This window comes from Uranotaenia lowii, chromosome 3, assembly GCF_029784155.1.
Source record: "Uranotaenia lowii strain MFRU-FL chromosome 3, ASM2978415v1, whole genome shotgun sequence".
Classification (NCBI taxonomy): domain Eukaryota; kingdom Metazoa; phylum Arthropoda; class Insecta; order Diptera; family Culicidae; genus Uranotaenia; species Uranotaenia lowii.
Window position 1 is genome coordinate 301,970,687 of NC_073693.1, and position 26,675 is coordinate 301,997,361.

General features: G+C 37.3%; 2 protein-coding genes across 10 annotated transcripts in view; one reads left to right on the forward strand and one right to left on the reverse strand.

Moving 5' to 3' along the window:
* The window catches only part of LOC129754443 (uncharacterized), a 145,616-nt gene that overhangs the window by 84,405 nt on the left and 34,536 nt on the right, over positions 1–26,675 (forward strand). The window lies entirely within an intron of this gene.
* LOC129753665 (uncharacterized) lies at positions 1,145–26,625 on the reverse strand. Its single transcript, XM_055749508.1, has 2 exons — positions 23,163–26,625; positions 1,145–1,371 (listed from the first exon to the last, which is right to left on the reverse strand). Exons 1-2 carry the CDS (start codon positions 26,623–26,625, stop codon positions 1,145–1,147), a joined length of 3,690 nt encoding a protein of 1,229 aa, XP_055605483.1.

Below are 26,675 nucleotides of genomic sequence, written 5' to 3' on the forward strand. Positions count from 1 at the left end.
AAACTAGCATTTGTAAATATTATGAAGGTGTTTCGTAACCGTTATGATCAAGAAAACTCAATAAAACCGTCAAAACAGAGACTGATCAATGTAACCCTAAAGCATCAAATTCTGAACAAAGACAAAATCGATATTTAAATCAAATTTAAAGTAGTCTAATAAATGTTTTACGTTCATATTTAGGAGTCCAGTACTGGTTTTTAAAATATGAAACATGCCACATTCCTCTTAACAGAAACAATAATCGAAAAAAATAGAAAAAAAATGATCAATCTGTGCCCATCTGTGTGATGAGCCCAAGAGTGAACATCAAACACAGTTGTACCAGATAAGTTTTTCAATAACTGTCCGCCAACTGCAACGATAATATAAAGTCGCGAGTGCAATAAAGATGGTAGAACGTAGATGGTTAGTTTGACGCATTCATTATACCAAGTACCGTGATTCTGTGAAAATCTAAAAAAAACGCTTTAAATCTTTGTAGAAACACATCGTAAAACATGTTCAAGATTAAATTTATAACACCTCACACAACCATAAGCCATCAGAAGAGCGTTAGCAAGAACTGTTGAAGCAGAAAGCGTGTGAATTCATTTTCGTTAAAAGTCAATTTGAACCAGATTAAATAAAGAACAACAAATAATGTTAATAATGAGATGTTATGTACAGATGCATTTAAAAAGAAATAAAACGCGCAGAGCAGCGCTGCCAACTTTGACGGAGTGTCATTTCTCTCACAGTTAATACAGTATCACATTTCATGAAGGGTCCCAGAGATATGGAGGGTGGAGAAAGGGAGAACGACACTCTTATTAGCAAAATCTGGGAATGGCATATACGTCACTAAGGCATGAAACGGCAGTTTAGGCCTAAAATGTCGAAAGTTCTGAATAATTCATTATTCATTTTTCATAGATTTGAGATATTTTTATGCGTACAAGGATTCCTAATTCTTCCTTAACCCTATCATACTGCTATTTTTTTTTATAAAATGTAATGCTATTGATCCAAATGATATAACCTATCAAACTAAAGACAAACTACAATTACACGGAATTTTCCCTTCACTGTACTTGAAACATTAAGAGTTCTTCTTCGGAATAATTCCCTCCAAACATAAAAATCCAAATGATCAGGGAAGCAGTTAAATGTCCTTATTGCACCAATTAGCTTCGTAGTTTTTCTGTCGAAGAGGAGCAAAGGGCTGAAGACCACGATTCCTCAAGCCTCGAGATGGCACGCTGAATTGGAGTGCTTCTAACAGTACGGGGCAGTCGGTTCTCGACGAAAGCAGATCGGCGACAATAGAGGCCCATGTTGCGGCCCGGCGTGTCTGCAGCGTGTCGATGTAGGCGGCAGCGGTTTTCGTAGCTGGGAAGTCGTAACGGGTCTTGCCAGTTCAGGTTCCGGAGAGCAAAACGCTCCGAGCCATTTCGGTAGAAGGGGCACCATACAGCCGAGGCGTATTCGAGGCACGCTCGAACCAAGCTGCACTATAGATTCTGGAGACAATAATAATCCTTAAAACTCTTTTGCCATGCGGAATAGAGGACCCAGGCATCTGGAAGCTTTATCAACGATGTAGTTTGTGTGGATCTTGAAACCCAGCCGTTTGTCCAAGATCACACCAAGTTCTTTCACATGCTCAACTCACGCAACTCCAAGAAAATAATCAGCCGTTAGCGGGAGCCGCTTGCGTGAAAACGAAATTACCGTGCATTTGTTGCGATTCAAGGGAAGACAATTGATATCACACCAGGCGGCGAAGATGTTAAACTGGCTCTACTAGACGTTGACATCTTCGGCGCTGTTGATGGGTTATAACAACTTTAAGTCGTTGGCATTCTCCAGTTTTGGTCCATCGAGAAGCAAAAGCACATCGTTGAAGTAGATTAGGAATATTATGGGTCCCAGGTGGCTCCCTTGAGGTACTCCAAGAGAGGCAAGGAATTGATTGGAAAATGATTCACCTTTTCGTACAATAAGTTTCCGTCCTACGAGGTAGCTATGGAACCATTCCAGTAGAGAGCCGCAAATACCGATACGATCTAGTTTGGCTATGGCTATTTCGTGGTTTCGTGGTGTCGAAAGCCGCGGAAAGGTAGGTGTAGATTACGTCGGTTTGAGATCCTCTGGCAAAGCTGTCTTGCACGGAAGATGTGAACGTCGACAGGTTTGTTGTCGTAGAGCGCTTAGGCATGAATCCATGTCGTTCGTTAGAGAAATAAAATTTGCAATACGAGACAAATGAATCTAATAAAACTAGCTCAAACAGTTTGGCAATCGCACATGAGACAGAAAAACCGCTATAATTGTTAACATTTTTCCTACCACCATTTTGTAGACCGGAAACATGTAAGCTTCTTTCCAAATGGAAGGAACGTTGATTCCGTGAACGATGCTTGGAAGATTCATTTTATAGGAGTCAGCATATGTGATATATATCGTTTTAGGAAATCGCTGGAATGCCATCCGGACCTGCAGAAAGACTGGATTTCAGCTTAGCAGTCGCCTTCAAGATGGTATCGTCATCGATTACGATATGATGGAAGGAAGTACTCTGAAGTGGGACGTTACTAGCCGCAATAGTCAACTGGTCCGAAGATATTGAACCAGAATCAAAAGTCCTACTACAGAATTTGTAAGCGAAGAGGTTACAAACATATAGGACGGTAAGCCGGATTATTTTCCTTGGTTCTTAATGTACTGCCAAAGTGATTTGGGTCTAGTTTTAAAACCACGCTGTATCCGGAAAAGGTATCCCTGCATACTTCATACTGCGCGTGCATACTTTTTTTTAAGCTGAGTTAAATTTGCGATATTGGTTTTTGGCGTGAAGAGACTTGTGCCTCATGTAGTAGCGGAGGGCTCTGTTGGAAGGTTCGGACGACGAGAAACTCGATAGTATGTGTGTTTGCTTGAAGTCGAGGCTATGGAAGACTCGTTGTCCATTCTCGGTGAACCATCAGTAGAGGTGTTCACTGAATTGGGGCCACACGAGATGTAGAAAAGCCGGGAGTCTTCGTGGATGACGCAACTGGTGAGAAAGTGACAGCATGTGTCAAAGAAATTTTTTAACCAAAATCCTCGAATTCTCGAAATAATATTACAGAAGGCCAAGTCTTTGGGGAAAGCGCAGTGTCTTTCAACTTAAGATCCACCCCAACTTTGAAAGAAATTAATCTAAGCGTAGAAACATTAACATCCTTTCGGATCAGGGCATGAACTTCAGCTGATTCGCATTGGACACATTCCATTACGAGCTCTTCGATATCCTTGGCCGTAACATTATTTTGAATCGAGCTCGATAGATCCAAAACTTTCCAATTAATCAAAATGAAAAAAAATAAGATCACGTTTTTAACTATTGAAGCCAACATTTAAAGGGTTTTTTTTTTCCTAAAATGAAATAAAATTAATATGAACCCTAGAAACCCTAGAAAATTGGGGCTTAGAAATAGAACACTTAAAACCATGGGAAGCCAAGATTTTCAACAGGCGGGCCTCATTTTAGTAATGAGATATGCAAGCGGGCCAACAACCAAATTTTCTTTCAATTCTTTCAATTTTCTTCTTATTCGAATGATATTTGGGTTTGTGTTACGGAATAGCATATTTTGACATTTTGGCTAAGGTTGTCTCAAAAATATAAAATTAAGAAGAATCTTTTAGAACGGCGAGGTTTGATGAAGTTATTTTTATATGTGATAGCTTTTTTGTCTAGATTGAACAAACTTTGAAATAAATATATTAATTTAAATGATATATATCAGAAGAATTGGAAACAAAACTATTCAATTCATTCAAATTAAATGAAAATTCAAACGAGAAAACAACTGCACCCCATTTATAATTATAAAAAAGTTACTGAACAAATCAAAAATAATGAAATCGAATTAATCATTGATTCATTTCAAATTTCCCGAACTTATTTCAATACACTCATTCCTCGTTATACGGTCTTTTACTTTAACGGCCTTAACTATGGCACAGTTTCGATATACGACCTTACACTGAAAATTGAAAATACCCAGTCTCCCAGCCCAAAACCTGAGTTCAATACTGGCAACTCAAGTTTCACTAATCACTAATCACTAATCATACTTCCACAGCCAGAACTTATGTCTGAGTTCCAAAGAACAATAAAAGCTAATAATTGTTCATCTTGTCTATGTTCATGCTTTCAACCATTTTAACATAAATAAAAATATTAAAATGATCAAAAACATAAAGTGGTTGGGCCTACCATGGAGCAAAGAACGCAGAGATATCTGGAACACAGGAACAGGAAGAAACGTGGACCACAAGTACCATACGTTTCAAATGGGCAATATCGTTGAAAGCATGCTAAGAAAAATGCTCCTTGATGATGATGATGATGATGACTATGCGCTATGCAAAGTAGCTCCACCAATCGCAAGGACCATTCGTCAGTGGCTGAAAATGACTTATTTTGTACATAGAAATCACGAAATCTTGAGAATAGAGTCATTTTACAGAATGGGATGTTATAAATATAATGATTTAAAAAATCTAAGAATTATTATTCTTCGTTCAACTGTTTTGAATTTCAATGCACAATCATTTCTGGTCATCGACCAAGGATAAAGCGCCTTTACTCGATCTTGAAAATAAAAAGGGAAACGGGAAACATTAAAAGAACATGAAACCTTTCGGGTCCTGTTTAGAACTCGAAAGGTTTTTTTTAAAGAATTTAGCATTTATAAAAGAAATAATTCACCAAATCTAATAATTGAACTACTAAAAAAACACTTTTTGTAACCAGTAAAAATTAAACATAATTATGTAAAAGCATAAATTTTAATAAAGAAACGATCTCACCAAATTTCATCAAAAGGTGCTAGGTTTCCGCCGTTGTTATCTCCCAGTTCTTCCTGGTACTGGTAATCTTGAATTGGGTTGCTACTGAATATTTTCATTAACACTAATTCCTCTTAACTACCGCACTTCCTTTGTTTTATAAATTCTATATTTGAAATGACTATACCGCACTTCCGTTTTACCATAAAATTTCTGTCAATCGCAGCAACCGATCCATTCTAACTGCAATTCTATCTATCCTTCTGCCATGCAGCTCGTAAGACGAGAATTACAACAGGGAATAGAGAACCGCTTTAAAGCCGCCCCTTTTTCCTCACACTCTTTTAACTTCATGGAAAACTCATAAACTTTCTGCTTACATTGGATGATGATTCCATCCGGACACATATTTTGAAATCGTCACGTCATCACTTTTACCAAAACCATCTTTTTCGTTCTAAACTCAGAACCAGAACAAACAAATCCTTAGAAATTTTTTCCAAATTTCTTTCCAATTAGCGACTCGACCCTCGGAAAGTCAATCTGCTTACTCGCAGGAATATAAACCATATCGATCATCAAACTCTTTTCCACACGATTTGGATAATCAAACTAATGTATAAATTTTTCAAAACTTCTTCACAGTAGCTGTACATTTAGTTACTTTCTTCCAGCGCATCGATTGTTTAGTATTACTTTCACTTTTCGATCTTTAGTATATGCGGAAAAAATCATCGAATAATATTTGTTTTCGATCACCAACAGGGACTTCAAATAAAATTCCGGCACAATTTTACTTCAAAACTGCCCACGCTCCTTCGATGATCCTCAATATTGGCAACTCAAGTTTGTGAATAAATCACAGCTTGTTAATACGACAAACTTGCTCGTCATGCGGAGAACTGTTTCATTAGAGGGGTTTTGTTGTAGGCAAATCTGATTCTAAAATGTACATAAAACTAGTGCTAGTAAATGCGTTCATATTTAGGTTGCCTGAATTTTTCATACACGCATCCGGGCCGCGCCAATCTGGGAAATTTTATCGTTAAACCTGGCAGAATCCGAGCATTGGATTTAAAAATTTGCAACCCAAAAACCGGGCAGTATCCAGAAAAATTTGGTCAAAACCCAGGAACTATGAAACAAAAACTTAGAAGGAAAACACTTAAAACCTTTTTTTTTCGAAACACATCAGCAGATTTCAAATAGTATTTTGAGCTTGTTAAAAACCGGTCAGTATTATTTTAAATTTAACCTTCTCTCAAAACTTCCAAAACAAAATTCAAAAATTATAGTTACTTTTTTTGAGTTTTTTTTTTATCATTTTGCGAATAAAGTGTATGTCCGGGCAAAATCCGGGCGGAACCGGATTTTACCCAAATTTTATATCAAATATCCGGACAAGTCCGAGTAAAACCGACCAATGTGGCAAGCTTTGTTTATACACAGCATTATTAACTTTAAGAGATATTATTCGTTGTAACATGATTTTGAAATATTTTTGTAATTTTATTTCTGTTACGATCAACACCGCTGGGTACGACGGACGGCCCTGTCGAAAAGATGAAATGTCAGCCGAATGGCATAAGAGAGGAAGAAAAGCAGTAAATCGGAAGAAAAAGAGAGAGTAGGAAAATTGATGTCATTCTAAGGCCAGTTGTTAAAGGAAGTAGAGGAAAGTTTAAGAAGAGAAAAATTTCCTAGTTGAAGTGTATTGGAAAAACGTGTTTTTGATAGTTGAAATACTGAAAATAGAAAATTAGATAGAAGTTACAGTTTGGTCAAAGTTGAAAATAGTGGAGTTGAAGAGGTATTTTCGTAATGGATTATAAGAATACGTGGCAAATAGTATATTGTCTAATTTGCAGGAATACTTACATTATTCAAAGCTCACATAACACGCGGGTGCGCGAAATAATCGTTTAGAGCTAGTTTACTAAAAAACTATGTAAGTATTTGCTTAATATGCTGGATAAAATTATCGTCACTGACTAAGTATTTGGTAATTTAGTTGAAGTTTCGGCACCCACCACGAAGGTCAGGTAGTCTGCGAGAGATAGCGCGTAGGAGAAACTAAAATTGTAAGCTTCATATCTACAATATATTTTAAAAATGCCAATTAATGTTAACCGAAAATATATTCTAGCTTTGATCTGCAACGTAAACGCTGATTCAAGGAATAGTTTGATTTCTATCCGAACAATTTCTTTTTGACTTTTTTTTTATTCCGTTGGAACCTTTGTTGATGAAGAATTTTTATTTTTAAAATGTGAATTGCAACCTTAGCAAACACCTCGCCACGCCATACTATGCTATGCTACCCGAAGACGATTCATGGAACCGTTAAGTGTATCGAATGCAAAACAAGGCTTTTTCCATTGCTCGAAGCTAGGTAGCTATTTGCACATTTGGCACAAATTTGGCTCTCACACTTGGCTGCTGGCGGGGCCTCTCATGGGAACGTGATTAAGAAAATTATTGATTTTGTGGTTTTTAATGGCGCTATTAAAGTTGCTGGTCACATTGTAAAACGCGGTTTGAATCACTAGCCTTTGTTTTGAATATTGGTGGATAATTGTGTCAAGCTGGCTTTCTCTGAAATAGGGTAGATAGGAATATATTGTTATTTCTTTTGAATGGATAACTCAAAGATTCATAAAATTCTCAATGCATGAACGATAACATTGAGACTGCGTCGGTTGAATCTCAACTTTAAATGTTTGAATAAATATATTCAAGCCAAATTATATCTTATCGCCAAGGCAGGATTTTGTCAATATGCAACAGGTTTGACAGCAAAAATTATTCAAACAAGTTCGCGACTTATCTCAACAGACTGGTTTATGCTTTCCGTAGTAGTGTTTATATTCATTTTTTTAACCAACTAAGAATTCCAAATAAACAACTTGAACTACAACACCTTGTTCCACTCGAAGAGGCCGTGTATTGACAAACGAATGACAACGAAAACAACCCACCGAACACCGAACAACAACCTGTCCAGCAACAAATTGACCTTTCCGCATCGATGAAAGAAAAAAAAAGTCGAACGAGCTAGAAGGGGTGGTTTATATCCCCCGATTTTATTGACCGGTTTTGATTCGGGTCTCAAATTTTAAGTATGGTAGCTACCGAAGGTAAAAATCGAAAGTATTTTTTCAAGTTGTTTTGATTTTATTGGACAGGTTGAAATCGAAATTACTAGAATCTTGAATCGGCTGTGGCCCCAGAAAAAGGAGGGTGAATCTTATCACGCTTCATAGGAAAAGACATAAACTTCTTCGCTTTTCGATTCAAGTATCTGCAAGTGGTTTCCTGAATCTGCAATCGTTTATGGTTCAGTTCACACCTTTCACTTTTGGCGGGTGTGTCTTCTTGATGATTCGAGTTTGCTGGCGAAAAGACCAGCAAAACCAACTGACCTCCTCGAGTTTGCTGCTGAAGATGATCATGACTCGGTACGAACGGCTCATTCAGAGAGCACAAAAATCAAAATAAAACCCAATAATTATCCTCACCTCAGCTCTCCGGGGTAAAGATGAGATACATGGGCAAAGTAATGACCAAATTCGAAGAAACGAGCAAAGAGGAAGATTAATTCGATACACTCCACTTTTGAGGTGTTTGCGATTCCGCAGGTTTTTTTTCCTTCTGTAGGCTCTTTCTCTAGACCAGCTGTTTATGATCGAGTAGAGTTACATAACTTGACACGGTATGAGCAATCTTCGGGTCTTTTTGATTCGCATAAAGTTTAATTACTTTTTTGTTGATTTTTTATTAGGTATTATTTTTGTTGCTTACATCTCACCATTTCGGACAAGTGCAGTGCATCTTTCCGCGCTGTTTAGCCTATAAACACCAATAATGAATGCGGATAAAAAAAAACTCCCCACAGGGAAGGAAATAGCCATCAGCTGTGATATTTTTTGAGCGAATTGAATGCGTAAGGAAGTATAAGTTTATTTGAATATCGTTTCTCATTGATTTTATTTTCGATTAAAGTCGTTTTACCTTCTTTATGGCATTCGCGACTTTTTATCAACGTTTTATCAACGTTGCAGTTGGCGGACAGTTATTGCAAAAACTCTTGGGCTCGAACTCACAGACATCGGCTTAGGAGGCAACTGACTTGCCAACTGAACTATATCACAAGCCCAAATTTTATCATTGAATGTAATGCTGTAGGGTCAAAGAAAATTGAAAAGAGATATCGACAACCAAATAATCCATGTTCAGACTGGATTAAAGATTCAGTCATTAGACCATGTTCCGAACTTAGTATGATTTTATAATGGTTTTATAATAACTCTATCATTCTTTTTCTCTTAAGACTCAAGCCAATTTACTTCTCAAAAAGTCAACTCATTAACAGGCTGGTAATGGCCGTTTACCAAAAAAGTTCTTTTCATTCTGAAAGCTTTAACGAATTGCAATTTGCAACTCATTCACGAAATGTGCCGATTTTTTTGGGCATGAAGGTCACACTCAATACCCAAATACTGCCACCCATGCAAACAGAATGCGTCGGCATTGCAAGAAACGAAAAAAAACTACTCTCCAAAAGTAAACCTACTTCTTTGCGTGCCCAAAACAAACAAAAAAATCGGCAACGCGGCCTTTTGGACCATTAATGATCAGAATGTTAATGATCGTCGTGAGTGAATGAATGCGCTCTGGGGAACCGAAAAAGGAAAGTGGTCTTCCGATAACCTGCGGCGAGGATAGCTCAATTTGGAACTGAAAATTTGGTCATTCGAAAATAGCAAAAAAAAAACTGATGTAATTGAGAATTTTTTTCAATGACAAAAGATTGGGCTGGACAGAAATTGTGGTCGGTAGAAGTTACTGAAATCACGATCTCCAAATATTTGCGATTGCCTTGACAGAGAATATGGAAATAATTGTCCAATAAAATCCAGAAAGCTCTTCACGAAGCTGATGTTTCTCGGTCAATAACAATTTTAGTGAAATAAAATTATTGACCAGCGAAATACAGTCAACGTCAGGGATATGTTGTAGATGAAATACATTAATGTTAAGTTTATTTTAAATTAATATAGATAAATTTCAAGATATTCAAATACTGGAGCAGAATGTCAAAATTAACATAGGTTAAAATAAAATGGGGGATTTGGGATTATTGATACATTTAAAAAAATTCAAAAGGTCCTTCATTTTTAAGCTCATTTTTCAGCAATTTAGCTGATATCAGTTAAGTTCTTGAATTTGAAGCGTTCCTCAATTATTTATCAATTTTTTATGGGATTTTTTTTAATTATCAGACGGATTTGCGCCATGGGTCAGATTCTCTCTGAAATTGAAAATTTGGCTCATTTTAACGACTTAAAAATATTTTTTTTTGTCAATAGCATAACACTTAGGTAAGATTTATTCTTTCGACCTGGAAGATGTTTTAACTTATAGTTTTTGGGCTTTTTACGGTATGAGATTTCAATCGAACAAATCTTCACTTGAAAACCCCGACGTTTCGACCATTTGTGTGGTTTTTCTCAAGGGAATTACTGTCTGCTGACAATAACAGCAAGCAGATAATTCCCTTGAAATGAAACCATATTTCAAAACTACATTATATACTCTGTTATTTTTCAACAGTTATCAGCTTTCTAAATAAAATATTTAAAAAAAAGGGTAATAACCTTGAACATGAAAAATTGAAAATAAGCCTTAAATGGTGTCCAGAAGGACCGTCTGCATCACTGAATATTCTGCAAAAAAATACTGTTTAGTAGTCTTATTTATGATGCAACTTCCATCCCAAGACATATAAATCAGCCATCAACTCCTTCAAGAGTTTTTAAAGAAATAATGACAATAAATGTCTTTAAAAAGAGATTTATTGTCATATTTTTTTTCATAACTTCTAGAGGAGTTGTTGACTCATTTTGGTGTCTTCAGAATAAACTTGTATCATTAGTTGGGCTATTCTATGGTATTTTTGCAGATTATTCAGTGATGCAAACGGTACTTTTGAAACACCACTTAAAGCTGACCTACAATTTTTCGTAGTGAAGGTAGTCCCGTAAATTTTTTTTTCGCCGTAGAACATTAATTTGCTTTGAACTGCATCTTACTGTTGTCGAGTCCGGTGGATCACAAGAAACCTTTTTTTTTATCGGACTCGATTGATTTGTTCTTCAAATATAGTTGATTAAAATGATCGACCGTCCGTCACAACTATAGTATATCAGCCGAAATCCGTTGGCTTTTTTTTTCTCGAAGAGATGAGAGTGTTCGTTCTCTTATCGGGCATCACACTCACAATCAGGGTTGCCAATGTGACTGATTTTTCAGGATTTGCCTGATTTTTAAAGCCAAAGCTGATAACCTGATCTCCGTTTTACCCTGATTTTCGGAAATAAGATAGATTTTCCCTGATTTTTGTGAATAAGATGGAAAATGAATGTCTCTCGCATCGTACTGATTCTATGTTAGGAATTTGACTAAATCTCTTTTTTTGTAAATAATTGTTATTTCAATTTCTCGATATTATTTTCTTATGTATCTACTATTTACTTTTATTCTCTACAGCTGCTAACAGTTTTTCGGGTCTTCTTAAGGTTCTGCTTAACTATCGCGCAATATTTTTCGATTAGGTGAAGTTCTAGTGAATTGAGAGGGTTCTTATCCTTTGGCACAACCTGAAGATTGTCAGCGGCATACCACTCCATTGCCTTTTTCCATAATGGCAGGATGCCAAATCCAACCAAAAGAGCACAGAAAAGACATATTTCTTCAGGAAAGGCAGTAAACGCTTTTGAAGACACTCTTTCACTTAAGTTTACAACGAAAAAAAATAACATCACAGTTGATTTTTATTTTGAAATGTGAAGATTAGGTTTGTTCAACGATTTTTCGAAATAAATTTTATTTTGATTAAATTTCATCCTCGTTATCAGTAAACATTTCATTTTTTGTCAGTTTTAAATGTGATGAATCTATAGAAACTCATATCTACCAGAAAAATAACGTTCTTGTGGCACGTGCGTGAAACACGTTTAAATTCAGCACATTACTGAACATGCTTAATGTTGTTGTTATTCAGCGGACCAGAAGTTGCCGAAATACTTGTAACCAATCAGCTGTCCGTTTGACAAGCTGGGAAATGCCTAATCCGAGTAGAAGCATCATTCTACACATTCACCCGAACCCGCTTTTACTTGTAACAGGAGATTTAAGTTTTAAAAAGATCAACTTGTTCATCTTCCAAACAAATAAGTTGAAGGGTAGATAAGGGCATAACGAGAACCCGGGGCATATTAGGCACTCCATTTTTCGAAGAAAGCACGAATTTTCTCAAATAAATTTTCACTAGGAACTGTTTTGTAGTTCCTATAGTATTAATTTTTCCGCAAAAAAGAAATCTCTTACTCATCTTTACAAAAATATTCAAAATAAACCAACCAGGTTCTCAAGTCTTCTGAATACCAAGTTCTCCTACACCTAACCAATAGTCCAATAGGCCAAATCGTCACAAAAAACAAGTTAAGCAGTAGCTCTAGAATTCAGTTAACTTCATCGAGTTGAATTCGCTGCTAGATTCTACGGTAGAGAATGCTCATCGTGCCCTAGTGGGGGTTCTGATTACGCTCCTACAGTAACAGATTTTCAGCTCGTGGTTCATCCTTCGCCTCCACACTCCGTTCTCCTGTACGCCGCCAAAGATGGTTCTTAACACTCTTCGCTCAAATACTCCGAGTGTACGCAGGTCCTCTTCGAGCAATATCCATGTCTCGTGCCCGTAGAGAACAACCGGTCTAATGAGCGTCATATACAGGTTACACTTCGTGCGAGGGCTAAGGCTACTCGACCGCAGTTGCATGTGGAGTCCATAGTAGGCACGACTTCCGCTGATAATTCTCCTCCGGATCTCACGGCTGGTGTCATTGTCTGCGGTCACCAGTGAGCCGAGATAGACAAAGTCTTCGACTATCTCCAGCTCGTCGCCGTCGATCGTGACCTTGTTATTACTGGACAAGCGGGTTCGGTCGGTCTCGAATCCGCAGGCCAGCATGTACTTCGTCTTGGACGCATTAATCATCAACCCAATCCTTCCTGCTTCACGTTTCAGTTTGCGGTAGATCTCCTCCACCCCGCAGATGATCTGCCGACTATATCAATGTCATCGGCAAAGCAGATAAGTTGACTGGATCTGTTGAAAATCGTGCCCCGCATTTCGCCCACCGCTCGTCGAATAACACCTTCTAGCGCCACGTTGAACATCATGCAGGATAGACCATCACCTTGTCGAAGCCCCCTGCGCGATTAGAATGAACTCGACAATTCACCCGAAATCCGCACACAGCACTGCGTTCCATCCATCGTCGCCTTGATCAGTCTAATCAGCCATTATGCCATTATTTCCCCATTAAAAGAAAATATTTTTTGATTACTTAGATTTTGGTTTCAACAGGAAAAATTCGGCCCTAAAGGGTTTTTGTATCGATACAATTTCAAATACTGATTTTAAATTGCACATATAAAATCTCGACTAAAGTTGCATTTTAATCGCAGCCTTTAAAATTACCTTATTATAACCAAAATTAAGATTTTTGCCTATCGATTTAGATATTCATTTTGTTTTCAAAAACGTTAATAATAATTCACTCAAGCATTAAATTTTCTGTAATATTCTTGAGATATTTTTGAATGTCTAGTGTAAAAATTAACTAATATTTGTATTTTAATTTTTTTCGTTACAGGTATGACAAGTCGAAAATCTCAAATAGTAAGTAAGTGTGTGGAAAAGGAGGGTTGTTACCCATCAAAATGCATCGATTTACAAATGCTGCAGGAAATCACTCATTTGGCATTTGTGCTTTAAAATTTGCACAAAGAAACAGAAAGAGTATAATTTACAAGGTATTTTTTATTTTTTTTTTTTTTAATGAAAAAATAGCCAATCAAAGAGCATTGAGGCAAATTAATTTTGCACTAAAAAAACTTAATTCTTCAAACGTGACGTTCAAAATCAACTTGTAGTGGTACTGCAATTGTGAATTTTTTGTTTAAATGTTTCTAGAAAATTCTAAAAATCAACAGAAGAAGATAAGGGGTTAGAAAGGTTTTTTTACAAGTTGCTAGTAACTCCAAACGAGTGTATACAGTTTTAGGCAGAATCTCTATACTTTGCGCAGGAAACTACAAAACCGCTCCATACAATGTTTTGACCAAAACTGTTTTCCAACTTTTTTTCGCATTTTTGATGATTTTCCTTCAGCTTATTGATAAATTTTGTCATAAATATAATTTTAACAGGAAAAAACAATTTTCCAACTTTTTTTTCATTTTTGATAATACATATTTCGTCAGATTATTGATAAAATTTGTCATAAATATAATTTTAACAGCATTTGAAAGCGATTAAACCTTTTAATGCATAGTGTTGTTTTAAAACAACATTAATCAAAATCCAAATATCTCGGATACGCGTGGATATTTTTCAATAATGTATTGACAATTTTTTTTTCTAGAGAATAAAAGGATTAGCCCAAGGTATTTTTATCACAGAATTATTATTTATATGAAAGATATCAAACAAAAAATGTGGAAAAATTGCAAAAATCAAATTATTATTATTTTTTTTTTTTTTTTGAAAAAAGTAGATTTTGAAAAATCGGTGTTAATGCTTCAGATTTGCGAAGTCTAACAAATTTTTTAATCTCCATCAATTACAAACACCTTCCTGCACCCAATTAACAAGGTTTTGAAGAAAATCGCAAAATCGTCTTGAAATGAATAAGAAACCTCGAAAATTATTTTTCAACTTTGATGGGCTATAACTTTTATAATATGTACTCAAAATAACGACTTCAAAACGTATTACACTTTTGGCTTCATCTGCAAAACTACTGAACCGATTTTCATCACAATCAGCATTTTGAAGTCGTCTTTATAGCTACTTTGTTGTTATGATGTTAAAAGGATCGCAAAATTTAAGAATATTTCAAAATGGTCCGAATATAATGTTTGTTTTTAACAAAAACTCGATTTACTGTGAAATTTTCTTCCAAAGCTCTCTACAGCTGGATTTTCATTCTTCGGCCAGTTGAAAAGTGGTCTTCTATACCATTACGACTTATTTTTTATCGTTCCATTATTCAAGGGATGCCCTGAAGTGATATAAGGCCAAAAAGTAAATGTTGTATCCAAAAACATAAATTCTTCTTAAGCACCCGAACTGAGACTCATTGAAAAATAACGTGCTATTTTCAAGCAGACACTCAGTGAGCGGCTCAAAGAGGTTGAATTTCAGGAACAATTGACGAAAAAGTAGGTTTCCGTAAAAAATAAACTGCTTTCAGATGTTGCGCATTTTTTGGGTATAGTTTGGCCTAATTTACGATTATACGAATATGATATTAAACTAAAACCAAGTCAAAATACCAAAAACAAAACACAAATAGTTAAAAGTTTATTGTCTGAAAGTTTGGAAAAAATCAGTTTACTAGGTAATTTTTATAGCGTATTTATGTGATGAAATTAGACTTCCAGTTGAGGTTGCTCAAAACTATGTTTTCCATCATAAATTTCTTTAGTTTTGTTATTTAATTTGTGACGAATTCTGTAAAAAATATAAAATTTGTATAAACAAGAAGTGAATCAAGAATTTCTAGTGGTTATATTGATCAAGTTATTTTTAATAAGATGTTATCGATTGTTTGATTGATTTGTTATCGAATAGTCTGTGATGAGTTTCACAGATTCTGAAATAATCGTTTTTTTTAAGATTGTGTTTAAATGTATGTATTTAATTTTTTTTATTATGATTTATTGCTATACCCAGTCGACTGAGTCGACGGGGGGTTATTTTTGAATTTGTCAAACCCTGGGGTCTGAAAAGCTAGGTTTTGGTTCTAAACTCGTCAATGATTTTCTGCAGAATTTTTAAGTAACGTTTACAAGTTTAAATTTTAACTTATAGTTGCTTATAGTTTTGTATGGGAAAATTGAATATTTTGTACTGAAAATTCAACATAATTTTTATTTCTTTTGTGAAACCATGCCTGCTTATGGTTTTTGTGCCAATTTTTAAATTCTCTCAAGAAAATTTTCCGTTAAAAAACTTTGATCAAAACAATAACTTCGTATCTTATTAGGCAAAAATCTTTATATTAGCTGTTTAACAGGGGTATGTCTTTTGGCATTGAAAAACAATAAAATCAATTGACATCACTGCTGGGTGCCTAGCGAGGTACTGCATCACAAATTTTCATGCAATACTTCGCGAGGCATCATCGGTGATATGAATTTAATTTATTGTTTTTCAATGCCAAAAGACATACCCCTGTTAAACAACTTTGTGTAAAAATTAATTAATTTGAAATTCGCTCTACCAGCTAGCAGCAATTTTATGGACCGTCGGCTGTAGAGTTTGGAGCAAATATAATTTTTATTTATTTAGATAATCACTGAACAGAAAAGAGAATGGAAAATCATATTTTCCTGTTCAGATTGAATGTTTTCTATTTTTTTTTAAATGTTACAATAAAAAAACCCGAAATTTCCTTCGATTAACATTGTAAGATTGTTGCGGTAAAAATTAAAAATTCTCATATATCATTTGAGTTCCACGCGGATTAAAATTGCTTATCGTGAACAGTTTTCGGTTGACTATACTCTTTTAAATTATCATTCGTTTTCGAAAGCTCTCCCAACAGAAATGACCTAAAAAACTTAAAAACATTTCATCCTAACAAGAATGCTCTCAAAGTAACGGTTCAAGTTTGATGGCTATTCAGAGGTGGGTCAATATTTATTTTTCGGTATGCTAAAATCCGTTTCCATTTACACCTTGGCTTGGATCATCTTTGATTCGGCAACCGAAAGAAACCGTTTGGAGGAACAGTTTTGGGCGAAACTAAACACGAGCATCACCTGGTGACTCAACAAAAGCTTTGCAGATGAGTTTTTATGGAATGAGAAAAACAAAATAACTATCAGTAGATTGGAGCAAACTAAGGGCATGCTTAATCTTGTAATAGTTATCGTTCAATTAAAATTTGTTTTTGCACAGTAGTATTTACAAAACATTTTTTGCAGGCATTATTGTTGAATCAGAGTCATACACTTAATCGCTTTACATAAATAGATTCAACTGCTAATTTGTGCTATTTCTTACTCTTAAACGCGCCAACGGCCTTTTACTTTATTTTCCCCTCGTAAACGACGGGATAATCTTTTCCGCAACGGAGATTAAGCCGACGTTCCTCTTCCCTAACTTCGCAGCTTTTGCCATCGTCACGAAACGCTAAACGCCCCAACAAACGAGCTTAGCGTTATATTATTATTTCTTATTCACTCGAAACCTAGGATAGGAGGATGCCATTCATCTTTCCATCAGCAGCCAGCCAGCCAACCATTCTTCCCTCATCTTAAACTCAAAGCATTGCCCTCCGGCTTAGTTATTTGCTTTGATGTCCGTGTGCTGAGCATGAGCATGTCTACCCCTAAATACTTAGATGGGAGGGAACTTATGCGCATCAGCTGATGTACTGAGATGAGATGAGATGCTGCGTGCAATCTTTCTTTGGTACGCTGGGAAACGTTTAGAGTTCCTCCAGGTGATTGACGGTTCCATTTTTTTTGCTTGCTTTTTCTTAACTCTTTACCCGCGGTTTATGAGTCAAATAGCGGAACCCATTGATGAGTTCTGGAACGGTTGATGAATAGTTTGGAAGACTTTTCTTAGTCGAATGCTTGAAAATAGGACAGTTATTTATCACTCAAATGAATAAAATGTTCAATTTACTTTTTTTTTAATATAATACATTTTTAAACCTTGTGGTAATTTTTTGCAACAGCTTCTTTTACATAAGTAGAGTAGTCTGCGGACATACGATGTTTTTTTATTAGTTGCACTAGAACAAGTTTTTTTAAATCCAACTTAAGTGTAAGGATGATCTAACTTAACATTATGTTTGGAAATCTGAGGGCTCAAATTTGAAATCATAGCTTGGGGAGAAAAAAACAAACTTTTATACTTCAGCGACACAGAAAAAACTCACTTAACGAAGAAAATTTAGAACACGTTTTGTTAGATTTACAAAATGTTGATTTGATTTGAAAAATGTATCGGGAAAATGACCTTTTTCCAAAAATCTTACAAGAGCATTTCAAAGTAAAGCCTCAAAATCCCGGACAAGATGTCGTTAGGGGCCACCCTATTGTATTTATATCTTTAAAAGTGTTAATTTTCCTGAATAAGCATTAATATTAAAATATTTGAAAACCAGCATGACTTGGCTTAATTTCCATTTTATTCCATTAAACTTCAAATAAACAAGTGTTAAGTTAAGAAAACAATTGTATGACCGACACAATAAAAATATCTGTAAGATTTTGTGTGTGTGTGTGTGTGTGTGTGTGTGTGTGTGTGTGTGTGTGTGTGTGTGTGTGTGTGTGTGTGTGTGTGTGTGTGTGTGTGTGTGTGTGTGTGTGTGTGTGTGTGTGTGTGTGTGTGTGTGTGTGTGTGTGTGTGTGTGTGTGTGTGTGTGTGTGTGTGTGTGTGTGTGTGTGTGTGTGTGTGTGTGTGTGTGTGTGTGTGTGTGTGTGTGTGTGTGTGTGTGTGTGTGTGTGTGTGTGTGTGTGTGTGTGTGTGATCTTGTATGTGAACAGAAATCTGCATGAAATTAAAATCAATCAGGGTCACGATTTTAGTTCAAGTAAAAATATTGTCTTAAAATAATGCATAATTTGGAACTTAAGAATTAAAAAAATTCCTTACATTTAGTTTGATTTAAAGAACTTTAATTCCCTACTTTCAATCTTGATTAGGTTTAATGACGTTTAATTTAGCACTGGGACTAATAAGGCGAGTGATTTTTTTTTCCCTCAAAATTCACTAAACGTGGACTGAAGCCTCGCAAATTAAAGCAACGAAATATGAATTTTCCTCGATTTCTGTTCCAAAAGTTTTGAAAAAACACAATGAAAAGAAAAAATCAATGTATAACAAAACAAAACTTGTTCAAAGCATTTCGATTGATTTACAGAAAACTTGATGTTAGTTTATATTCGAGTCGGTCGTAAAAAGAGTACAGAAAAGTCCCGTGAGAATTCTATAAAAAATATAGCGTTTATTTATTCAAGAATCTATCATCCTTATTCTTGTTTTCGATCGAATGACATTCCTTAGAAAGTTTTGCAATTTCGTATTCTTGTTTTCGTTCGAACGAAAGAGAACAGTTCGGTCTTTCGAACATCGTTCTAACGAACAAATATTGCATTCTCGTTTTCGATCCAACATATTTTTTCTATGGACTGTCAAACGCGAGTCTGATGCTGCGAACTATCGTTTAAAGCAATAAGTGAAGTTTAATATCGAGTTCAAAAGTGGATCAAAATAAGAAAATTATTGGGTTCAAACTCGCGAAGTTGTATGCTGCAAAAAAAAAAACAAAATTTTAAAGACGAAAAATCTTCGTCTCAAGTTTTATGTTAGACGTTCAAATAAAAAGTGTTTGAAGTTGGACGATTCAGGAATTAAATCATGGGTTAAAATAATAAAGAATGTTCCTATGTTTTAAAACCGAAATTTGTATTTAACTTCAAATAACGTTTTTTTAATTGAATAAATGAGATTTTTATTCAAAACAAAACCAAATTTTCATAATTTTCCGCCGAAAAAGGTCGATAGAAACAACAAACAAATCATCACGACGATAAACCAGTTAATCAATTAATCAATTGATTAATCACTTCTTTTATTTGTCAATATTAGTCAATCCACTATTGATTTTTAGTCATCTGGTTGCACACTGAGAATAAGACCACTATTCCACTATTCAGTTGGAACTGCGATTCGCAGTACCATTGTAAACGACTTAAGCTATCATTTCTGATACGATTTTATGTTTGCTGGGTGGTACCAAGGAAACATCGAAACCCGTATCAGAAAAGCCCGATTTGCTTTTACGAGTCTTCGAAACATTTGGAGGTCACGAACGAAAATCCGAATCTTCAACTCAACGTCAAATCCGTATTGTCATACGGGTGCGAAACTTGGTGCACATATGCGGTATAGCTAAAAGGACTTAGGCTTTTGGTGCCCGGAATTAAAGACAACGTGAACATTATTATGGGAACAAAATGTTGCACAGTTAGGTTTGACCCATTTTATTGCCCCCCTTAGAACAAAGCATTGTGTGACTTATGTGGGTTCCATCCTTTTTTTTGTCGTATTGTCTTGTCCGATGTTCCGGGGAGTTGTTATGGTACCTGTGGATGTGATTCGAACTAAACGAACTAAGCGAATGATCCACCTAAAGATGGAAGAACACACGATTCTCTGTAGGCAGTAGTCGTTCAAAGCTACGACCACTACATCCTCTTCGATTCCGGTTCCAATCAGTGGACGCTCCTTGATCAAGCCCGATAAGAACCGTACTCATCCCCTTCATTTCTGCTGCTATCCGGTCCAGGAATATGATGCCCTGTGAGCGCTAGATGCGCTGACTGACAGCTGCCCACAATACCTTTTTCCAGATATACTCCGTCGAATACATTTTGGTTGAACACGGGAAAACCCACACGACTGCACTCCGGATGGACTCGCCCAGCGACCGCCAAACTCGTATCATCCTGTGGTTGCGACTGGATGTAACTCCGACAGCTTTTGTTTCTCGCCACTCCGACAATCGACGTTTTACAACCAATTGATCGTGGAGAGAAGAATCCTCGTGAACGCCTTGTCATCAGTACCAAAGAGCTGTAAATGAGGACAGCCAGCGAGGCAGACCATCTAGAATTTCTGGCTCTCGATAATGCTGCTCCCTCATCTGGGAAAACAAATCCTCTCCACCTCGTGCGGAACCGGAATAAAAATCAAAATCTTCCCAAGAGTCTGCAAGGAAGTCAGATGTCAAGCCGAAGCGGCAAACGAAAGGGGCCCTGACGGGAAAACAAACTTCCGGTCAGAAAACAGTTTCAGTTTTGAGGGATCTAGTTACTCACGTGTGTTCACGGCCCCTTTGGCAAGTTTCAAATGGTCCTGTAGCGCAATCTGTAAAAATAGATCGATGAGTACGCGCTCAGTGACGCTATTTTGTTTTCGCTTACCGTACGTTTTTCCCACATTTCCGTCGGAGACAGAAAGCTCGATTGCCGACGAGCTGCTTCCACCACCGATTTATTCAACTCTTTTTCCGGAAATAAATTTATTGACAGCTCCACAGCAGCCAACTTTGCCAAAGTGAAATTTTGTTTCCTTTGTTTATTAATGTTTTTGTTTGTTGCTTCACAACAAGAGGTGTTCACTTTTTCTTCGTGTACACGCTCTGAGTTTTTAAGAGGGAACGGTTTGTTAATAAAAAGATTGGAATAAGCTCTCTACCTTATGATGTAATCTATATTTAAAAATGAATGTTTGTCTGTCCGTCTGTCCCCTATAGACTCGGAAACTAATGAACCAATCATTGTGCAAATTTGTATTTATAGGTTTTTTTCTAATGGCTCCGAGTTAAAGAAAGGGGGGCTCCCAAATAAAATTAATAAAAATATGACATCATTCGAACAATTTACAGAAACTACGTTGATCGGTTTCAACGTGAAGCTTGGTGTGTTGCTGTTTCCAAGACTGGGGATGGTTTTCAAAATACCTTCAAATCCAAAATAGGGGCTCCTATACAAAATTATCAAAAATTTTACACAATTCGAACAATATTCGTAAACTACTAAACCGATTGTAGTGACTGGGGATCAACGTGAAATTTGTGTGTAGCCATTTTCGAGACCGGCATTGGTTTCTACTTTGAGGAAGGGGAGCTCCCATACAAAATTAATAAAAGTATGACATAATTCGACCAATTTACAGAAACAACTGAACCGATCAACGTGAAACTTGGTGTGTAGTCGTTTCCAAGATTGGGGATGGTTTTCAAAATACTTTCAAACCCCTCCGAATCCAAAAATAGGGGGCTCCTATACAAAGTTAACAAAAATTTTACATAGTTCGAACAATATTCGTAAACTACTGAACCGATTGTAATGACCGAGCGTTCCTGCATTAGAGACAATTTCGTTCAACTTGAAATTTGATATGTATCCATTTTCGAGACCGGAAATGGTTTTAATAATAAATTTGACACAATTCAAACAATTTTTGTGAACTTCTGAACCGATCAACGTAAAATTTGATGTCTAGCCATTTTCGAGACCAGGAATGGTCTCTATAATACTTTCAAACCCCTCCGAATCCTAAAAAGAGGGGCTCCCATACAAAATAACCAGAAATTTTACACAATTCGAACAGTTTTCGGAAACTTCTGAACCGATCAATGTGAAATTTTGTGTGTAGCCGTTTTCGAGACCGAGAATGGGTTTTATAATAGTTTCAAACCCCTCCAAATCCAAAAAGAGGGGGGAGGGAGGGGGCTCTAATACAAAATTAATAAAAAATTGACAACATTTTACCAATCCTCGAGGATTATTGTTAAAAATTGATAAACATAAGCGTTTTGACTTAATGAGACGATTGAATGAATTAACATACAAGTTTTAACTAAATTGAATAATATATTGTATTGGTAGACGCTTTTATTTTAATAAAAGAAGACCCTCATTGTTCCGGTATTGAAAAAAAAGGTTCACCAATCTAGATAGCTTGTCAACGACAGCTTCAAGCTGCAATTTATTTTAAGGTTATTTTAAGTAAAGTAGGTTTAAGCAGAAAGTACTATTTAACACTTACAAATTTAGTGCGCTTATATCGCTTGTTCTTTTCAACTACCGAAACGGGTTTTCTCCTAACGGTTTTATCCGAACTTTCCAGTGGCTATAGATTAGAATTACGAATAAATCTCTACGTTTACATGTGGTAAGTATGAGTCAAACCTGGTATACTGCTCGCGGAATATTTGCTGGTTCAGTCCCGGATAAATAAGCTACGAGTAGCTATCTTAGCACAACAACTTGGAGGTAAGTATAACTAGGAGTAAGTATAACTTGAGGTAAGTATAACTTGAAGGTAAGTATAACTTTGTGGAAGGATAATAATAATTTTAGGCTTTCTAATTTCAGGAACTCTAGCTTCTAATCTAGTTTACAACCGGATGTGAAATGTCTTGAAGAGACGTCAAAATCTCATATGTCGCGACGCTGAAGAATCCGCAACACCGATGAAGCGTCGCCGCCAAACTCCAGTGCAACCAGTTTCCAACAGCCTCCCCCCCGTAACACAGGTCAAGCAGATCCTGTGTTACTCTCTGGAGCCACATCTAGAATTGCCAACTTTGAGACTGATTGTTTAGAGATCCCTTTATGAGTATGAATCAAAGCCCTTCTAACTCGCCCGTCTTGCCCGGATATGACCTTTATGACTTTACCCCGTATCCAACCATTTCTTTTTCCATCGTCTACGATTATGACCAAATCTCCTTCAATAACTGGACGCGATTCTCCCAGCCATTTTGTTCGGCGAGTCAGTTCCGGAAGATATTCACGAGTCCAACGACGCCAGAAGATATCAGCTTGATGTTGAATTTGATACCAGGAGTTCTTGAGCGCCAATCTTTCATCCACCGGTTCTATTCCAGGTTGTTTTATGCCGCTAGAGCTACCAAGCAAAAGGTGATTTGGAGTAAGAGCTTCACTCTCTGGAGCCTCCAACGGAAGATACGTCAGTGGTCTTGAGTTTACTATGCTTTCGGCTTCAACCAGCAGGGTCAATAGAGCTTCGTCGGTCAACTTCCGTCCGGCTTCAATACTTGAGTACATCGCTGTTTTTACCGAGCGCACCATACGCTCCCAGGAGCCTCCCATGTGCGGGGTTCCAGGAGGAATAAAAATCCACTTCGTTACGGTATTTGTGAACGTTGACGCCAGTCCTTCTTGAATGTTACGTATCTGATTCTGTAGTATGTTATCTGCACCTCGAAAGTTTGTGCCGTTATCTGAATGAAATTCTAGCGGAGAGCCACGACGAGCGACAAACCGACGGATACTCATGATGCACGATTGAGTGTCCAGACCGTACACAACCTCCACATGTACTGCGCGTATGGTTAAGCACGTGAACAAGGCTACCCATCGCTTCACTGCGCTTCTACCAACTTTAACAGAAACCGGTCCGAAAAGATCTAGCCCAACATAGCTAAAGGGTCGGGTAAATGATGCTAATCTTGCTTCAGGAAGCGGTGCCATTCTGGGAACTTGAGGGCGTGCTTTGTACACTTTGCACCATTGACAATGTTTTACGATTTTCTTGGCTCGCGATCGTATTTGAGGGATGTAGAAAAATTGTCTTATTTCGTTCACTACAGTTTCAAAGTTTGCGTGATGATATTTACTATGATAGTAATCGATCAGGAGATCGGTAACCCGATGTTGCTTGCACAGGATTACTGGAAACTTGGTTCTCTCTTCAACGTTCCTAGCCGCTCCTATTCGACCGTCCACTCTGAGCACTCCGTGCTCATCTAAGTAAGGGGATAACTTGTACAAAGGACTGTTCTTTTCTACACCAACATTGGTAGTCGACAGCAGTACTGACATATCTTCTGGAAAAGCCTCCCATTGTGAAATGCGAAAAAGGTAATTTTCAGCCTCCTGCAATTCATCTTGAGTGAGATAAGAACTATTCAGCTTTGATCTTTTCTTTTGAACGTTGTTAAAGTACCGTAAAACGTACGCCGTCACTCTTACCATCCTAGTCCACCGTGAAAAACGTGAAGGGTCAATCACCGGTACCGGAACAGTAATACCATGATGTATTCCACAAAGTTTCATCTCTTCGTTGGTAGCTAAGATTGATTTTGGTCTAGGCCAATACTTTTCACCTAATTTCAAGAACTCGGGACCCTGAAACCATGAGCTGTTTGTATTCAGTTGGCCTCCTTGACCCCATTTTGTCGCTAGATCTGCTACGTTTAGTTTCGTCGATATCCACCGCCAGTCAGAGATCGTAGTTGTTGTTAAGACCTCAGAAACACGACAGGCAACAAACTGTTTATAACGCCGATGATCGGAGCGTATCCATGCCAAAACTGTGCTTGAATCTGACCAGAAGACTGTTTTGTGTATTGTCAAAGTATGCCCCTCTTTGATGAATGTTGCTAAACGTGTTGCGAGAACGGCCGCCTGCAGTTCTAAACGAGGGATGGAGCAGTGTTTCAGAGGGGCTACTTTTGTCTTAGCCGCAACCAAGGAGCACTGGAAAGATTCGTCGGAAACAGGAATACGGAAGAAGGCAACTGCAGCATAAGCGTCTTCGCTTGCATCAGCAAATACGTGGAGTTCTAAATACTTGTACTGTTGAGCTGTTGCACCGGGATAATAACACCTGGGGATTCTTAGGTCCGCTATCACTTTGAAGAGGTCAGTCCATCGTATCCACTTCGCATAACCTTGGTCGTCGATTTCTTCATCCCATTTGGTCCCAGCACGCCAGATGTCTTGCAACAACACTTTCCCTTGCACCACGAACGCTGCTAAAAGCCCCAGAGGATCAAACACACTCATCAGAAATTTGAGAACTTGACGCTTTGTAGGTCTATTTTTGCTAGTGATAAGCTTCTGCAAATCTTGTTGAAAAGAGGTGCTGTAGGCTAGGAGATCTTCTCCGGAGAACCATTGCATGCCTAACACCTTCTCGCTACTTGTCGAGTTGATCCCAATGCACGACGGATTGCTGATTGTTTGTTTCTCCAGTACATCGATAACTTCGGGGCAGTTTGACTTCCAGTCTCGTATTTTGAATCCACCATGAGCATGAACATCACGTATTTCAACAGCAACTTTTTTGGCTTCTTCTTTACTGGCGAAGCTTCCCATATAGTCATCTACATAGTGACCATCTATAATCTCTTCTGCAGCTCGGGGATATTTCTCAGAAAACTCCATGGCATTCCGGTTTTTGACGTATTGGGCGGATGCAGGAGAACAAGTGGATCCAAACGTCGCTACCTGCATAACGAAAACTTCTAGATTTTTGTTCGGGACTGATCGCCAAAGAAATCGTTGAGATTGTTGATCTTGGGGGCGGATAAGAATCTGGTGATACATTTCTGCTATATCGCCCGTTACTGCAATAGCGAACTGGCGAAATCGAAAATGAACTCTTGGTAATGCAACGAGCTGATCAGGTCCCTTTAACAACATTGTATTTAACGACACTCCTTTTACCATGGCAGATGCATCCCAAACCATACGTACTTTTCCCGGTTTCTTGGGATTCACTACTACACCCAACGGTAAGTACCATACTTTCCGAGGATCGCTATTTTCAAGTTCATCTGTAGTAGCTCGACGAGCGTATCCTTTTGCTACATAATCTTTAATTTGTTGTTCAATTGTTTGTTTTATTTTCAGGTTTTTTTCCAGCTTTCTTTCGAGACATTCGAATCGTTTCATGGCCATAGGAAAACTGTCCGGAAACTCAATTAGGTCAGGATCGTATTTCCATAGTAGACCGGTCTGAAAACGTTGGCCAACGCGAATAGTTGATTCTTCCAGAATCTTATTTGCTCTGATATCATCTGCCGATTCTAACATTTTTGAAGCCGCAATACCAGTATCTTCTAATGCGAAGTAATCTTTTACCGTATCATGGAGTGTTCGATCGGTTATGCACACGCATGTATGAAGATTCACTGTTGATTTTTCTATTACATCGACTGTTCCCCCATAAACACACCAACCAAGGCGTGTCTTGGTAGCAACTGGTTCGTTGAGCTTGCCTTCTTTAACTCGAAGAGGAACTGTCAACCGGATATTATTGACTCCAATTAAAATTCGGGGCACTGCATGAGTATAGCTTGAGATTGGTAGACCTTGTAGATGGTGGAACATTGTTGACAGTGAATCAAATTGCAATGACTGTTGCGGAAGTGTCAAAGCTT

Coding starts and splice junctions, on each gene's coding strand:
- LOC129753665 (XM_055749508.1), bottom strand. CDS start 26,625: ATGTTCCACCATCTACAAGGTCTACCAATCTCAAGCTATACTCATGCA. Junction 1,372..23,162: donor AAGAAATGGTTGGATACGGG/GTAAAGTCATAA, acceptor ACGACTTCCCAG/CTACGAAAACCGCTGCCGCC.